Genomic DNA, 17,192 nt, shown 5'->3' on the forward strand with positions numbered 1-17,192 from the left:
ATTCTTTCAGAACGGCGGAACCAAGAGAATAAGTAGACTACCGTAAAGATGGCAGGCTGCCTAGCCTCTCGGTCGCCTCGTTGAATCACCTTCGGCACCTCGCCCGCCTGCAATCTCTTAATCTCCCCCAACCACCACCCGTGGTACAAGGCTTGCTGGGAGTTGTAGTCTTCCCAGCTCCCCACTATTTTCTTCAGTCCAGACAATGGAAGGGAGAGGGGCGGGGACTGCCGGAAAAGATGGCGGCCGAAGCGAAGGAGAGGCCGAAGTGACATGGGATCTGTAGTCCAACGCTGAGATTGCTCCCGGCGGAAACGGAGGCGAGGAACTACAAGGAAAATGGCATCCCGGACGCCCGTTCCCTTCGCTAGTGCTTGCTGGGGGACGTAGTCCTGTCCTGAGTTCTCCAGAGAAAGGCCGTCGGCTGTTGCAATGTGCATCCCGGGCGGACACGCCGAATCGCGAACCGGCGGAAACGGAAGGTGCCCTTCGCCCCGGCAGCCCGTTCGGCACGGCATGCCGGGAGATGCAGTCCTGAACTCGCTGGTGGAGGAGGGTCGGGGAGAATGAATGTCACCACCAGTGGGGATCACTGCGAATGAGGGGGAAAGATGCCCGGGCGATCCAGGAATAGCGAATGTCCGCCTTCTCGCGTGGCGAGGGCTTTGTACTCCAAAGGAAGGCTGGGAAAACGGCAGGAATCAGGATAGTGGCCACAAAGGAGGCGTGGTCTCGCCGAAAGTCACGCCGCCGTTGTCCCTGAGAAAGCTCCGATGCCACTTACCCTCAAACCGGGAGAAAGGAAAAAAAAAAAAAATCTCTGGAATGCCACAAATCCCAGACCCGCTCCATCCGCGGAAAGTTATCAACGCTCGATGTTTCTCATCTGAAAAATGGGGATGAGTCTACCCACTTGGAAAGCAGTGTTAGGAATGTAAAACAAGACAGTATTCACACCAAAGGCCCGGCTCTGGCACAGGGCACTGGATGATGGTTCCTTTCTTGAGGTCCCTCCCAGTGCAGCCTTCCGGGGAGTCCGAGAGTCCAAAATGCCGGACAGAAGGCGCTAGTGACAAGAAGCCCTGGAGGGGCAGGCGTACCCATTTTGAGCAGCCCACCTCCTCCGCCCTTCGGCAGCGCCGTCCTCCGGCGGCCACTACCCGGCGCTGCTCCCAGGGGGCGCCCGTTCTCCATTGCAGCTAATTCCTCCAGCTCAAATTATGTGGTGGGTGCAGCGCGCGCCCTGGCGCCTCTGACCCCTAATGACCTGGGAGGCGGCCGCCTGCACCCCTCAGGCTCCCCGCTCGCTGTCACCTCACCCTCTTTCTTAAACAATCGCACCGGTCTGACATGCAGGCTGGTCCCCTGGGCGTCCCTCTCTGGGTGAGTGTGGTTTCTCTGCCGGCCAGGTGGGCGACAATCCCAAGGTTTCAGGCCCTGATCTCAGCTAGTTTCCCTTCTGCTTTGGAGGATGAGCTAGTTTGAACTCACAGCCCTGGTCCAGGTCTCCCCACCTCTGGTCGCCCTGCTTCACCCAATAAGCTGCCCATCTTCCAGGACTGTGTAAACACCACCATCCTAAGGAAGCCTGTGGGTAATTCACTTCCCATGCGTCTTCCGGCTCCTCTGCCCCACCAAGAGGTTTCTTGCTTGTGTTACCCACTGGATACGAAGCTTTATGAGGTGTTCATTTGCCTTGTATCCTAAGAGGCCTGTGAAATACACTGCTGGGATTAGAACAGGCACCCATATAGGATCCTGGTGCATTCAGGTCAAGGACTTTACCCGCTAGGTCATGGCGCCAGGCCCTAAAAAATGTTATTTATTTTAATTGGGGATTTACAGAGAGAAGCAGAAACAGAAGGATCATATATCCTTAATGGCGGCCAACAGTAGGAATTGAGCAGATCTGAAACCAGGAGCCAGGAACTTCTGGGTCTCCCACATGTGTGTTCATGTTCCCAAGGCTTTGAGCCATCCTCCACTGCTTTCCCAAACCACAAGCATGGAGCTGGATGGGAAGTGGAGCAGCCAAGACACAAACCAGTCCTTCATGTAAGGACCCCAGTGCTTGAAGGAAGGGAGGATTAGCTAATCAAGCAACTACAAATCTTCCCTCCACTGTCATTCCCTAAAGGCCAGCACTGGGCCAGGCAGAAGACAGGAGCCAGGAGCCTGAGCCTCATCCAGGTCTCCCACATGGCAGCAGGGACCAAACACCTAGGCCATCCTCTGCTGCTTTCCCAGTTATTTTATCAGGGAGCTGGTTAGGAAGTGGAACAGCCAGGACATGAACCAGTGACCATATGGGAATCTGGCAGTTGCTGACGATATGTTAATCCACTGTGCCACAACATCTCTTGTCCCAGTTTAAGATAAGATCAAAACAGCAAGGCAGGGCCCGGCACAGTGGCGCAAGTGGTTAAGGTCCTTGCCTTGCACGCCTGGGATCCCATATTGGCGCCGGTTCTAATCCCAGCAGCCTCGCTTCCCTTCCAGCTCCCTGCCTGTGGCCTGGGAAAGCAGTTGAGGACGGTCCAAAGCTTTGGGACCCTGCACCCACGTGGGAGACCCGGAAGAGGCTCCTGGCTTCGGTTCGGCATAGCATCGGCCCATTGCGCTCACTTGCGGAGTGAATCATTGGACGGAAGATCTTCCTCTCTGTATCTCCTCTCTGTATATCCGCCTTTCCAATAAAAATAAAATAAATCTTTAAAAAAAAAAAAAACCAGCAAGGCAGCTTACAGGAGCAGGTAGAAGAGGGTGGCAGAGCTGATGAACTTGGCCAAGGGTGCCTTGGATAAACTGGCTTGGGCCTAGGTTGGGGGCTGGTCTCTCTACCTGGGAGGGTTCCTGGGGCTCCAGAGAGAGAGAGATAGAGAGAGAAAGAGAGAAGCCAGGGGAGATGAGAGGTGATAGAGTCGGGCTGGGCTCGGCCTGTCCTCCAGGTGAGGCCCGGCCCACGTCCACAGGCCACCTGTGAATAGCACCAGATCAAGTGTCTGCTCTCTCCCTTCCCCCTCCTTCTTTCGTGCCCCTCCCCGCCCAGGACCTGGCCCATGCCTCAGTGCACCCACTCAATGGCTTCACCTAATCCTCTGACATCACCGCCTGCTTGGCCCAGGGCCACCCTGCCACCCTAGCAACCCCTAATCTTGGGGACCCTGTCCACCTCTGAACCCCAGTTTCTCTTTAGCCTCCTCATTCCTTCAGTTCATAATCCAGCTTAGGAGCTGCCCTGGGTTTGCTGGGTGACTCCAGGTAAGTGCCTGTCTCTCTCTGGGTCTAAGGCTCCTTATCTAGGTCCCAACAACCCCCTGCTGATCCTGTGGGTCTAGCTCCTTCTCAGCATCCTGCCTCTTTCAGAGATCAATGTGACCACCGAGAGGACCCAGTTTGCCTTGGGTACCACCCACAGTGGGCATCACTGAGTGAACGTGTGGTCCTTCCCTGTGCCCCTCAGCTGCCCACCAGGCTCAGGTGAGCGGGATAACCTGGGACAGAGCTGACAGGAGAGGCTGAGAAAGCTCCGCAAGGGAACTGGCTCACAGTGTCTGCTCCCGCCCAGGCAAGGGGGCCTCAGCCTACAAGCCCACCTGTGTCTGCATGCTGTGCTTGGCCAGGAGGATGCCACCTCTGAGCTCCTCTGCTGCTGGGCATGGATACTCCTGGATCCAGATCCCCAGAGCACGTGTGTGTTTGCAGGCACACAGGTGCCCTCTGGGTGTCGCCTGGGGCCCTGTAGGGTGACACGTGTAGGTGCAGGCCAAGGGCAGAGCCTTTCATCTTGTTTTGTGGACAGATGCCCAGGAGGTACACGTGAGAAGACGCACCCGGGCTCAGCAGGTACCCACAGGAGTGTGACCATGCGCGTGCCCCACGTCAGAGGAGGGTGTCCCTGGCTGAAGGTGATGTTACCCACACACCACTCCCATCCTCTTCCAAGAACGAAGGCCTGGATGGCCCAGGTCCCTGTGGGCGGAGCAGGGGGCCGCCTCCTCCCCAGGAAACTGGATCCCAGGACGTGCGGAGCTGCAGGGAGCCAGTGGGGCAGCCCCTTTGTCCCCCTTAATTCCCTCCCCTCTTTGGTCCCTCCCTCCCAGCCGCTAGGGTGTAAGGTCCAACTTGGGGGGCCACAGGGTGATCCCACATACACACTTATGTCCCCTTCTCTGCCTAGTCTGCACCTGCAGTCCCCAAAGTTCCATGTTCTAGAATTGGTACCGCCCCCCCAGGCCAACACTCCCAAACCTCCTCCCATGACGTGCTGGAGGTCAGGTCTGCCTCTCGGGGCTTCACCATGACCATGTCTACTGCCCCCACCTCCCATAGGGTGTGCCTGCTTCCCTCCTGCTGGGCGGTCCCAGGGATAAAAGCATCTGAGGGGTGGGAGGACAGGTGCCCTGGGAAGGCCCAGAGACTGCTAGAGGAAGGCGCCAAGGAAGGGAGCATGAGCTGGCACCCGGGTGAGTGAGGGGGCCAGGGTACAGAGGTGGGACTGGATGCCAGGAAGGGAGGGACCCCTGCCAGGTCCCTCCGGCCCCTCTAGCTCATGTGCCTGGACCCTGGCAGCTGCTAGGAGCCCCTAGATTTTCCCCATAAAAGGCTGCCTTCATCACTTATTCACTGAGAATTTATTCAGTGTCTGTTGGGTGCCAGGTGCTGGGGGATCTTCAATGACATGCCTCCCGCCGGGGATGGGGTCCAGCATCAAGTGCCTCAGCAGTGCTTTGCAGTGTTTACGACCCGCACATTGCCTCCCACGGACTGTATATCTTGTGGATGTTGTATTTGTATGCTGTAATTTGCATAGGAAAGAGAGAAAGTTCCCATCTGCTGGTTCCCTCCCACCTTGCCATCCTGTCACCCCAGCCCGTGTGCCCAGAACAGCCGAGGTTGGCCCAGGCGAAAGCCAGGAAGCCGGCCAGGTTTGCCAGGTGGAGACCTTGCATTGCTGCCTCCCAGGGTTCACAGTGGCAGGAAGCTGGAAGCAGGAACAGGACCAGGACTTGAACCTAGGCACCTGGACACGGGACATGGGCATCCCAAGGGGCAGCTTAGCCACCTGCCCCGTCCAGAGTCCTGTAAATCACCTCTGGATGACTTGAAATAGCTGCTACAGTGTCAGTGCTGCTCAGTGGTCGCTTCACTGTACCGTTCCTGGTTACACCGGGGTGTGTGTAATGATAAGAGGGAAATCTAGGTGCTTGCTGCCAATACGGTGTTCCCTTTGAATAGCACAAATGCGGGGTGAGTTGACTCTTCAGATGTAAAGTGCACAGAGCTAGAGACTGGAAGCACTGGGCTAAGCAATGAGGACACAGCAGGACACAAATCAACAGGAACCTGTGGCATCAGAGAAATGTCCTTCTAAAGACAAAACAGTTGAGGGATGGCACCATGCCTCAACAGACTGATCCTCCACCTGTAAGTGCCAGCATCCCATCTGGGTGCCAGTTCGTGTCCCAATTGCTCTGCTTCCCATCCAGCTCCCTGCTTGTGGCCTAGGAAAGCAGTAGAAGATGGCCCAAAGCCTTGGGACCCGGGACCCATGTGGGAGACCAGGAAGAATTTCCTGGCTCCTGGCTTCTGATGGGCTCAGCTTCAGCTATTGTGGCTACTTGGGGAGTAAACCAGCAGGTAGGAGATCTTTCTCTCTGTCCCTCATCTCTGTATATCTGCCTTTCCAATGAAAATAATAAAGAATTATTTTAAATAAAGAAACAAAAAAAAAACCCACTGTCCATGAAATATATAAATAAAGTATAACACCACTATGCTGGAAAGTGAGGCACCGATCCACTCTGAATGAGTGAAAGAACCTTTCCTTTTGTTCTCTGAACTTCTGGAAAGTCTGGATTGTAGGAAGGGAAGGAAAGAGGTCCACCTGGGTTTGCTTCTCACTCTGTTGCTTCCTAGCTGATGACCTCAGGTCACTCCTGCCGGAGCTGCATATGCCTGATGTCTCTCTGTCTCTCCTTCTCTCTGTAGGTTTGACTTTTCCAATAAAAATTTTTTTTTAAATTTAAGATACACTTTACATTTTCAAAAAGTTTTAAGATTTTTAAAAAGTTATTTGAAAAGTACAGAGATACAGAGCGAGAGAATCTTTCATCTACTGGTTTACCCCAAATGTCCAGGAGTGGGCCAGATCAAAGCCCAGAGCCCAGAATTTCATTCAGGTCTCGCACTTAGGTGACAGGAGCCCCAACATTCAGGCTGCCTTCAGCTACCTGCCAAGATGTAGCCAAGACACAAACTGACGTACCTATGAGATACCAGCACTGCAGGCTGCAGTTTGACATACTATACTACTATTCTAGCATACACATCCTTTTCTTTTTTCATTATTTATTGTTATTAGAAAGGCAGATTTACACAGAGAAGGAGGAAGATCTTCCATCTGCTGGTTCATTCCCCAAATGCACAGCTACAATGGATATAGCATATGCTTTGAGCGGATTCAAAGCACAGAGCCAGGAGCCTCCTCCAGGCCTCCCACATGATGCAGGGTCCAAAGGTCTTGGGCCACCCTCCACTACTTTGTCAGGCCACAAACAGGGAGCTGAATTGGAAGTGAGGCAGCCAGAATACGAACTGGTGTCCATATGGGATGCTGGCGTTTGGAGGTGAAGGGTCAGCCAGCAGAACCATTGGCCGGCCACTCTATTTTTTTTTTTTTTGAGTAGCAGAGACAGAGGGAGACATTTCCCATTATGTGGCTCACCTGCCCCCAAACCGAAGTGCCAGCAATAAGGCTGACTAGGCCAGACTGAAGCAAAGAGCCAAGGAACCTGGTCCTCTCACCTAGGTCACGTGGGTCACAGGGGCCCAGCTCCTTGGGCTGCCACCTGCTGCCTCTCAGTTGTGCATCAGTGGGAAGCTACAATCAGGAGCCAGAACTGAACATCACCTCCCAGGGACGCTGATGTGGGATGCGGGTGTCTTCAACACCAGGCCAGATACTCACCACCCAGCCAAACCTTTTTTTAAATAATAAATTTATTTTTATTTTTTTTGATACTGTTTACATAGTTGAGAAGGATGCATGCCCATGTGGACTACCAATTAGGGTGATGAGAAGAATGGAGGAACAGTGGAAAGTGAAAGAGACAATTGTTTCCACTTTTTTTTTTCCTTCCTGCATCTGTAAGAAGGGGGAAGAAAAGGGGAGAGGGTCTCACCTAGCACCCTAACCACATTGGTACCCGGGGAAGAGGGACGGCCACCTATGTCATCCCAGGGTCCCTGATGAGGAGCATGCTCTGAGGGTATTACTTAAGTGGTTTTGATAGTTCTGAGATGCTGTTGATTTCTTTACTCCAAGGTTGAAGAAATCCTTCCAAGGTGCATTGGCTGACATAGTCCACCCTAGAGTGTCCACTTACCCAGATACTCACTGTCAAAGCTTGACCAGGAGAGATGTCCCATTTAATCTGTCCTCCATGGTTACTAGATGTCCTCTGCAAGCCTCAGTGATCTGTCATGTCCCCCATGTGCATCTGGGCATGCCATCTGCTGCACAGACTTCAACCACTGAGGAGACTCAGTTCTAACATTTGCACTCCATGGTCTGACCACAGATCCTGTGGCTTTCACTGTGGTCTGAGTCTAACGGCCCATTCCAGGGGTCCCCAAAGACACCTTGTCAGAGGTGACCCTAGACCTGAGTCCTGTGTGTGCCAGCCAGTATGGAGTCTGGCTCAGTCTGTCACCCACATCAGTCTACACACACTGGTGGTTGTAGTTGCTGGGTCAGTTCTCATACACAAACTAATGGATGCTGCAGCCCAACCCAGCCCTGCCCACCACAATTCAGCCCTCACACATACCAGTGGGAACTGCAGCCTAGTTGGAGTGACCCCCCTCTCCAGTAAACCCCTAGAGGCCCACCTCCAGCCTCGGCTACTATATATCCTGGTATGCGCATCAGACTGGTCCAGTCTGCCTCACATTACATTTGGCTTTTATATACATCATGAGTGCTGGAGCCTAGCTCAGCCTGACCAACCCTACTATCCAGCCCACACTCATGCTGGCAGGTGCTACCGCCTGTCCAGCAAAGCCCACCCCCAACCCTGGTTCTCATGCTCACCCATGAGAGCTGCAGCCCATCAGAGGGGTGCCCATAATTTCCCTACAAGGTTCACTTCCAGCCTTGGATCTTGCACTTTCTGGGTGGTTCTATGGTCTAGCTTGACAGGATTTACCTCAAGTCTCAGCACCTGCCAGTTGATACTGTGGCAAAAACCTGAGCAGCCCGCACTTACTCTGGCTCATGTAAGCATCAGTGGATATAATCACTTAGCTCCACCTGGTTCTCCCCATCCAGTTCACATGCAAGCCAATGATTTTTTTAAAAAAAAAGATTTATTTATTTTTATTGCAAAGTCAGATACACAGAGAGGAGGAGAGACAGGGAGAAAGCGGTCATGTCGTGGCAGAGCCAGTAAGGCCACCACCTGCAGTTCATACGGATGCTGCTTCGTGTCCAGGCTGTTCCTCTTCCAGCCCTGCTCCCTGCTAGTGCATCTGGGCAAGCAGAGGAAGATGGCTGAACTGTCTGAGCCCTGCAACCATGTGGCAAACCCAGAAAATGCTTCTGGCTTCCTCAGTCTGGCGCAGTCATCTGGGACAGGAATCAGCAAATGCAAGATCTCTCTCTCTAGCTCTGGCTTCTAAATAACTAAATGAATTGTTTAATTTATTAACAAGAGTGTGTGTGTGGGGGGGGGTGTGACCACTGTGGTGCAGTGGGTTAAACTGCCACCAGCAACACTAGCATCCCTCATGAACACGAATTCTAGTCTTGGCTGCTTCACTTCCGAGCTAGCTCCCTGCTAATGCAGCAGATGGCTCTAGTGCTTGGAACCCTGGTACCCACATATGGGACATGGATATGGAGTTCTAGGCTCCTGGCTTTGGCCTGGCTCAGCTCCAGTCTTTGTAGCCATCTGAGGGAGTGAATCAATGGATGGAAGAACTCTGCTTCTCCCCCTCTTTTTAACTTTGCCTTCCGAATAAATAAATAAATCTTGAAATAGAATAACAAGAGCAGCTGTGGAAAGGGATGTGTAGGGTTAGAAAGGGAGTGGGGCCTCCCACAGGAGGCAGCCTAGCCCAGAGCAGTCCTGCCCAGGTGGGATGAGGACCACAGGAGGGAAGGTGGCTGCAGGCAGCATGTCCAGAGTCGAGGACTGGAGGCGCTGAGTGACTCACCAACATCCAAGAGAAAATGTCCAGGAGGAAGCAGAAGGCGTGGGCCTGGGGTGGAAGTGGAGCTGTGAGCAGAAGTGGAAATAACCTATGGCCTGGGTAATTCTTGCCTTATCTTACATATATAGGACAACCGCAGGCCAAGGGGGTGGATGGCTGGTTGGAAGGAGGGGCAGGCGGGAGGGGCCCGGGACAGTGACATGTGCTTTCCCTGCCAGCCCCGCTCTGCCTGGTGAGCCTGCTGCTGCCTGCCCTTGGCCTGGCCGCCCCTGTGTCACCTGCTGAGCCCATTCGCCAAGCCTACAGCCTGGCGCTGTACATGCAGAAGAATACATCCACGCTGCTGCACACCTACGTGAGTGACGCTGGACTCAGCCGGGGGCTGGGGGAGACCGACCAAACCCTGAAGCCTCCAGTCATTCCAGGCTGTGCAATCACAGCCCATTTTACATGCTAAGTGACTGAGTCTGGATGACAGTGAATCCAGTGCCTGTGGTCCCATACGTGACACATGGCAGAGCCAGGATCCAAAACCAAGGGGTGGGAGTCCTATGACCCTGGCACCCACTCCTCTGTCCACAAGGGCAACCTGTTGTCCAGTAGGGCTCACAGATGTTTTCTGTTTGGTCTGCTTCATGCTTGCTTCAATTGTGAATGTGAAGGCCTGCCTAAAACAAGGTGTTATGGGGCCCGGTGTGGTAAGCCTAGTGGTTAAATCCTTGCCTTGCAACTACCTGGATCCCATATGGGCTCTGGTTCATATTCCGGCTGTTCCACTTCCCATTCAGCTCCCTGCTTGTGGCCTGGAAAAGCAGAGGATGGCCCAAAGCCTTGGGTCCCTACATCCATGTGGGAGACCTGGAAGAAGCTCCTGGCTCCTGGCTTTGGATTAGCTTAGTTCTGGCAGTTGCAGCCACCTGGGAAGGGAACAAGCAGATGGAAGTTCTTTCTCTGTCTCTCCTCTCTATAAATTTGCCTTTTCCCAATTAAAAGAAAAATAAATCTTAAAAACAAAACCAATAGTGTGTTGTTGGGCCAATTCTTCCTGCCTAGCCCTGCCTCCTTCCCACATCCCAGCATCTGCTGGGCCCCTGGAGGGTCTGGCATTTGCTACTCTCTCACTGCTATAATCTAGGCCTATGTGAATTTATCCAGTCTGCATTCCAGCCCCATATCTGCTATTATTCTCTGGGTCCTCGTGCCTCAGTTTCTTTTCCTGTGAAGTGGGTATGTGAGGCCATGTGAGCTACTCAGATCTGTCTGTGGAGTTGGTGGAGGTGAGAACTATGATAGAAAAGACATCCCAGTGTGATCATGCCAAATATTTATTTTTGATGAGAATACAGTTAATAGGTGCAAGCAACTAAACTGTATAAATAAACAAAAAAGGAAAAATCTATAATTATGTTCACGAAAATGTCATAATGTGTGGTAGAATCCCAGAGGTCATTGATGTTAACAGATTATTAGTTAATAGAGGCTTTCTAGATGCTATTCTCTATCATTTCTATCCATCATCCCAAGAGGAATATTCAGATTTGAGGTTCAGTGTCACCGGGTAAGTCCTTCCTGACCCCACTCTGTGAGCATCTCCTCCATGGAAGAGGTAGAATTGGAGTGCCAGCTGCCCCTGACTCTTGTCCGTCTCTGTTCCTCTCACAGCTCCAGCACCAGGGCAGCCCCTTCAGTGATCCTGGCTTCTCAGCGCCCGAGCTTCAGCTCAGCAGTCTTCCTCCTGCCGCCATCTCCTTCAAGATCTGGCATGCCCTGGATGACGGGGAGCGGCTGAGCCATGCCCAGGAGGCCTTCTTGGCCTTGAGCCAGCACCTGCAACTGGTGGGAGACGACCAGAGCGACCTGAATCCTGACAGCCCCGTCCTGCTGGCGCAGCTCAGTGCTGCAAGACTTAGGGCGCAAGGCCTGCTGGGCAACATGGCTGCCATCTCCATGGCCCTGGGGCTGCCTGTGCCCAAGGAAGAGGACACACTTGGGCTTGTTCCCTTTGGAGCTTCTGCCTTCGAGAGGAAATGTCGGGGCTACGTGGTGACCCGGGAGTATGGTCACTGGACAGACAGAGCAGTGAGGGACCTGGCTCTGCTCAAGGCCAAATATGCAGCCTAGAGGGACAGGACCTTGGGCCGGAGCTCAGCACTTCCTCTCTCTCTCAGTAGACTCTGTCCAGCCTGGCTTCCCTGCTCAAGAGGAAGGCACACCTTGTGTGACACAAGGAGCTGTGTGCTGGGTCTTTATGACTATTTCCTGGGCAATCAGGGCCTGCCTAGCCCAGATGTGTGTGGGTCTCCATTTTGAGACCATTTTGCTAGTTAGCAATCCCTTGTAATCCTGGTTGGCAAAATGTGCCCCCTGTGAGGCTTCCTGTCTCCCTTCCCCAGCCCCCAGTAATCCTCTTCCTAGAATTTGAGAGATGTCCAAGGGATAACTTCCTGTCTCCATCTACCTCACTTCCTGTGTGAAGATAGGGCTTATCTTCCGGCTGGAGTTCCTTCTTCCACTAGTCTACCTCTTGGCGGCCATGGCTCCACTTTGTGCCTGCAGGGGCTTCACTTCCTGGGCTCTGGAAACCAATCCCGGAAGTACCGAGGGTCCACGCCACACCTGTTTTCTGTTCCGGCCACAGACAGAAGGCCATCCCCTCTAGAATCCCACAGTGCCCTTTAGGGCAGGTCTCAGGAACCAGGCAGCCCCCCTCCCATCCTCAAAGTGGTCTGTACAGGTAAAGTTCCCTTTTCTTTTCTCTTTAAACATTTTATTTACAAAAGCATTAATTTATTCTCAGAAATAAAACCCTTCTAAGGTGCCACTTTTTTTTTTTGTCAGTCTTTATAAGACCCAGTTTGGAGGTGGAGGGGTAGAGTACAGGGAGGGGCCGGGGCCCACAGGACGGGGTGAGAGCGCGCAGCAGGTGGCCGTGGGGCTCAAAATGCCAGGAGTCACCTTCCCCCCGAGGGAGAGCTGAAAGACCCCAGGGAGTGAGACACCCCACATCCCGCTCTGAGAAAAATGGAGGCAGGTCTAGGGTGGAGTGAAAGTGGGGCAAAGCCAGAAGGCACCAGAGGCACACGGGCGTCCTGCAGGATACAGGGGTTAGTTGAGAAAAAGAACCCGGGTGCAAAAAGCAGACAGCCTGCGGGGACAGAGCGATGGCGTCAGGACCCGCCAGACACGCGCGCAGGCTGCAAAGGCAGCTGCAGCTGTCGGCTCCCTCAGGCTGGGCCGCCGGGCAGCAGCGGACCCAAGTCGCCCTCAGTGCGGCTCACCCACTCGCGGTAGAGGCCGCACACGCGGAGCCCCAGCACCTTGGCTGGGAACACGCCCGCTGCGGCGGCGGCTGCGGCAGCAGCGGCCACGGCAGGCGGCTCGGGCCGGGGCCCGGAGTCCGCGGCCCCCAGCGCTGCCAGCACGGCCTCCACGGCGGCGCCCAGGGCCCGGGCCTGGCGCGCCGCGTCCTCCAGGCGCCGCAGCAGGCGCGCCGCGCGCGGGTTCAGCTCGGCCTGGAGGCGGCGCACGAGCTCCAACAGCGGAGGCAGCGCGGTGAGCGCCGCCGCGTCCAGCCGCAGGCGCTCGGCCACCGGCAGCCCCTCGTGGCTCGGTGCTGGGGTGCTCAGGCCGGCCACGGGCAGCCGCGGAGGCGAGAAGCCTGGCAGCCCGAAGGGGTCTCCCTGATGCTGCACCTGCGGAGACACAGCCGCGGGTCAGAGCGGCGCCCTCGCTGGCGCGGTCCCAGGCTGAGGATTCTTAACTCCACCCTTGCTTTTTCCCCTTCTCACAAACAAAGCCCTAGCAACTGGGCTGCTGTGTCTGGGGATAAAACAACAAGGCCTTAGGCACCTCACTTCTAAGATGGATTCTGATAATAGGATCCACACGCGACTATCAGCAAGTGCTCAAGGCAGGGCCGGGACCCAGGAAAGCATCCAGTAGAATTGGCTCTTTTATCTCTGTGACCTTCCATAGCAGGGTTGGAATCCCATCTCCACCACCTACTCCCTAGCCCTGCAGTTTCAAGTAAAACCATTTTTCTTTTTTTGAGTCTTGGTTTCGCATTCATAAAAAACAGGGGTTGGGGGAGTTCCCTTTCCTGTCCTCCCAAGGGGTTTCTTGAAAATCATTTAACATAGAACAGGGACCCCCAGAGTGTGTCACTGCCTCCCATTTGCTTCCCTGATTTCTGTGCCTGTAGTGGGTTTAATGAGTAACTATCATGTGAACACAGAGATGCCGCAGGTGACTGGCACCTTGCAGATGCCCAACCCCCTCCTTGCAAGCCTTCCCTACCCACCTCTGGTTCCAGTACTGGCTCAACTCTGAGCCACTCTGCTTTCCTCAGTAACGGGTGTAAATGCTAGTGGCTGACTTTGTTGTATGTGGGACAACTTGAGGTTGAAGAGACACTGGCGTCTGGTTCACAGGTCACGCATGTTAGAAGCGACAGGGCTGGGATCGGAGCCCAAGCTGGGAGGACTGTGAGGCTAGCTCTGTTACCCCACTCTGCTTAATGGTTCTTAATGCTCTGACTGCCTGAGCTCAAGAATTGCCAGGTCCACAGTCCGCACACTCCTTCACTCTCCCAGGGGATTTGGGAAATCACCATCTTTCCTCAGCAGGATTCTTTACCCAACCAAACATGCTGGCAGACCCACCTCCTCTGGAAAAGGCTCCTGAACTACCTGCAGTGCCACCAGTGCCCTGCCTGAACGCCATTTCAAGCCCAGACTGCTCCACTTTTTTTCTTTTTGACAGTCAGAATTGCCCAGACCAAAGATGGACTCCCAATGAAACTGTTGGATATATCTTGACAATAGGATGCTGCACTGTCTCCCATTGTCAGTACTAGCAATGTCAGGATACACTTAAATAACAGAATGATGGACTTATGACTGATTATGAAACACTATACTATTAAAATGTTACAGGGGAAATCAGTTGCAGGGAGGGAGTTTTGGGAGGGAATAGAGGAAATCCCAGAGCCTATGAAATTGTACCATAAAATTAAACATAAAATAGAAAAAAAAGTTGCAGAAAGGAAAGACAGAGATCTTGCTCTATCTGCTGGTGTACTCCAGCCAGGGCTAGGCTGGTCCAAAGGGAGGAGTCTCTTCTGGCTCTCCCATGTAGGTAGAAGGGCACCTGGGCCATCTTCAGAAGCTTTCCTAGGCACAATAGCAGGGCTGGATGGGAAGCGCAGCAGCTGGGACTTGAACCAGTGCCCATATGGGATGCCAGGACTGTAGGCAGCAGCTTTAACTGCTGTGCCACGCTGCGAGCCCTGACTGCTCCACCTCTGATCCAGCTCCCCGCTAATGCTCCTAGGAAGGCAGCAGCCAATGCACTCAGTGCTTCAGTCAGTGCACCCACGTGGGAGACCCAGATGAAGTTTCTGGCTCCTGACCGTGGTCTGGCCCAGCCCTGGCCATTGCCGCCATTTGCGGAGTGAACCAATGGATGGAAGATCTGTGTGTCTCTCCCAGTCTCTCAAACAAAAAGGACTCCTTTGGGGCTAGATGTTTGGAACGTCTCCTGGACTCTCCTGAATATCCCAGGTAGAAAAATCCCCCCGCTGAGACCAACACCAATGGAGGAGAGGGGAGAAGCCCACACAACACTCCAGGACCCCTGATTCCCAGATGGTGCTTCTTGTCATCCCTTGGGCTACCTGTGGCTTCACCTTTCAACTGAGGTGTCAACACCACCAGAGAGGCACTCAGAGCACACAGAGGGTGCCCCTTCAGTTTGCTGTGCAGCCAGGAGGGAGTTCTGGTCGTCATTATGGGCCCTGACTTCCTCTGCTGGGAATGAGGTTGAGAAAAGGGGAGGCAGAGCGGAGGACTCCTGCCATCTGTGCTTCCCGCCTGCCCAGGTGCCCCTGGCCCCGTTGCCACTCACGTATTCCTGGAGCAGCTGCTCCGCGTATTTGGTGAGAAGGCGGGCAAGGCTGTGTGTCTGACGGATCTTGGCCTCCAAGGGGGGGAGGAGTGAGCCTGAGGAGGCAGCCTGGGGGTCTTCTGGCGGGAAAGGGGTAGCAGTGAGGATGACCCAGCTCTCTGCTCCCAGAGTACCTTGCCCAGGCTGGCTCTTTCTCCCTGAACCCAGAATCCCCTCTCTGGATTCACCACTGTTCAAGTTGGCACTATCTGAGTCATCAGAGTTTGGTCAAGCAGTTGCTCCATGTCTCCTTTCCCCAGATCCCGCTTGAAAATCCTACTTGAGCCATGCCTCCCTCCCCTTACGTGAACCTCTTCCTTCGACTCAAGGCCACCAAGTGTTCCTACTTCCCAAACAGCTTAGCTTTTTTAACTGGCACTTTGATCTGTGTCTATCTACCTTAGCCTGGGAACCCTTTGGGGACACAGCGTACAATATCTCTGTCACTCGCAGACTTGGTGGAATTCAAATCGAAGGACCATTTGAGGGGAGACTGAAGTCCCGCTTCTTCCCAGATGCCCGTTCTATCTAAGGTGCTCTACTACTAGGTGGCATCCATTGAATTAGGGTCTGGCCTTACTCAAGCTCGGAGGACTGCACCGAGAACTACATTTCCCGAGATGCAAAGCGCGCGCCCAGCGCATGCTGGGGAGAGTAGTCCCCGAGCGGCCGCTCTCACCCCGCGCCCGCCCCCCGCCCGCCCCCGGCTGAGTTTCCCACCGCCACTCCGCGTCCTGGGCGGCTTCAACTTTTCGGGTCCTGCTGTGTCCCTGACTAGTTCCGGTGGCTCGGAGACGGTGTGCCCTAACTTTGTTTCTTCCTCCAGCTACACGCCGCCGGCAAGCCGGGACACTCGGGCGGGACTCAGGTGTCCTGCCCCACCCCACCTCCACTCTTCCCTCAGGAGGTACCTGACCTGGTGATCTAACTCCCTGAGCCCAAGACCCTAAATTCTGGGCCCCGGCCCGCCTCTAACACTCCAGAGCCTGCCCTTTCTCAGAACTCTCCCGCTTGTTACCTGACACCGGAGCCCTGTTCTCCGCCCCCCCACCCCCGCCGCCCCAGCCGCTCCCCTCCCGGGCCCGGTGACTGAGGAGCCCCAGACCCCCAGCTCGTAACCCCCACCCCGACTCCACCCTGCCCCGGCTCCTGCTCCCTTCACGTCCCCAGCGTCAGGTCCCTCACAGCCCCTTACCCAGACTGCCCTCCCTCCGGCTCATGCTGGCCCCTGGGTGATCCCGGTTCCCTCCACGCCCCCCTTCCGAGAGGGGGGAGGGTGGGGAGGGGGCAGGGGCGTGGCCCGGGCGCAGCCAATCAGAGCCCAGACCCCAAACCTGACCCCCCTCCACTTCCAGGCCAGATTCCTCGGCCCTGAGCTCAGGTTCCCGCCCGCGCGGTCGTCCCGCGGGTGGTGGGGGGAAGGGGCCCGAGGGAGCCAGGCAGGACTGCAGGGTGGGCTACGGGGCTGGGACTTTCGGGGCTTGGGAGGCAGCCTTGTGCCCTGCTGCGGGGAGGGAGGAGGTGCCAGCTGCGACCTGAGACAGGGCTTGGCACCCCGAGGCGGGGGGACGGGGAGCTTTGGGACCTGGCAGGTCCTCCCTCTTGCCTGGCGGCTGGGGGTGCCAAAGGCAGCAGTGGGGGGCCAGACTCACTTGTCCCGACACACCTCGTGGGCTACTTTAGATGCTTTGCAGCCAGCGGCAGCACCTGCCAGAGAGGCAGAACAACGGCCTCCCCTTGCCAGCAGAACCCGCCCCCTCCCTCTTCCCCCACCAGGCTCCTCCTCTCCCAGGAACAAGTTTGGTACCTGTTATGTCCTGGTGTGGGACAGGCAGGATGCACAGTTACCTTCTACCCCTCCCTCCCACCCCACCCCGTGGATCTCTCAGGTTATGGAGGCCAAGATTTGTGAGCAGTGAGCCTGACAGGGAGGCCTGAGTGTCCACAGGGATACTGCGTGGAGAATGGCTGCCGGCAGAGAGGAAGACGGGCAGCAACCAGCAGAGGGCCCAGCAGGTGCAGTGGAAGCCAGA

General features: G+C 55.1%; 2 protein-coding genes across 3 annotated transcripts; one reads left to right on the forward strand and one right to left on the reverse strand.

The window, feature by feature from the left end:
• Window positions 1-516: 516 nt before the first annotated feature.
• On the forward strand, window positions 517-11,337 carry LOC121151856 (cardiotrophin-2-like). The gene is made up of 3 exons (XM_040973708.1): window positions 517-556; window positions 9,435-9,571; window positions 10,879-11,337. The coding sequence occupies exons 1-3, from the start codon at window positions 517-519 to the stop codon at window positions 11,335-11,337; spliced, it is 636 nt and encodes a 211-aa protein (XP_040829642.1).
• A 1,100-nt stretch (window positions 11,338-12,437) lies between these two features.
• On the reverse strand, window positions 12,438-16,410 carry LOC121151979 (cardiotrophin-1-like). 2 transcript variants are annotated; one of them, XM_040973850.1, is made up of 3 exons: window positions 16,355-16,410; window positions 15,121-15,239; window positions 12,438-12,908 (listed from the first exon to the last, which is right to left on the reverse strand). In XM_040973850.1, exons 1-3 carry the CDS (start codon window positions 16,377-16,379, stop codon window positions 12,441-12,443), a joined length of 612 nt encoding a protein of 203 aa, XP_040829784.1. In that variant the 5' UTR covers window positions 16,380-16,410; the 3' UTR covers window positions 12,438-12,440. The 2 variants fall into 2 exon arrangements, with proteins under 2 accessions (XP_040829784.1, XP_040829785.1); XM_040973851.1 differs by having other exon boundaries at window positions 15,121-15,236; window positions 16,355-16,407.
• Window positions 16,411-17,192: the final 782 nt, after the last annotated feature.

This window comes from Ochotona curzoniae, unplaced genomic scaffold, assembly GCF_017591425.1.
Source record: "Ochotona curzoniae isolate NIBS_2020 unplaced genomic scaffold, NIBS_Ocur_1.0 contig_2321, whole genome shotgun sequence".
Lineage (NCBI taxonomy): Eukaryota > Metazoa > Chordata > Mammalia > Lagomorpha > Ochotonidae > Ochotona > Ochotona curzoniae.

What these genes read in the sequence shown, in the direction of transcription:
- LOC121151979 (XM_040973850.1), bottom strand. Translation starts at nt 16,379, where the DNA reads ATGAGCCGGAGGGAGGGCAGTCTGG. An exon ending in CCGGAGGGAGGGCAGTCTGG is followed by an intron (nt 15,240 to 16,354) that starts GTAAGGGGCTGT and finishes CTTTCCCGCCAG; the next exon opens with AAGACCCCCAGGCTGCCTCC. An exon ending in AGCAGCTGCTCCAGGAATAC is followed by an intron (nt 12,909 to 15,120) that starts GTGAGTGGCAAC and finishes GTGTCTCCGCAG; the next exon opens with GTGCAGCATCAGGGAGACCC.
- LOC121151856 (XM_040973708.1), top strand. Translation starts at nt 517, where the DNA reads ATGCCGGGAGATGCAGTCCTGAACTCGCTGGTGGAGGAGG. An exon ending in GAACTCGCTGGTGGAGGAGG is followed by an intron (nt 557 to 9,434) that starts GTCGGGGAGAAT and finishes TTTCCCTGCCAG; the next exon opens with CCCCGCTCTGCCTGGTGAGC. An exon ending in CCACGCTGCTGCACACCTAC is followed by an intron (nt 9,572 to 10,878) that starts GTGAGTGACGCT and finishes TTCCTCTCACAG; the next exon opens with CTCCAGCACCAGGGCAGCCC.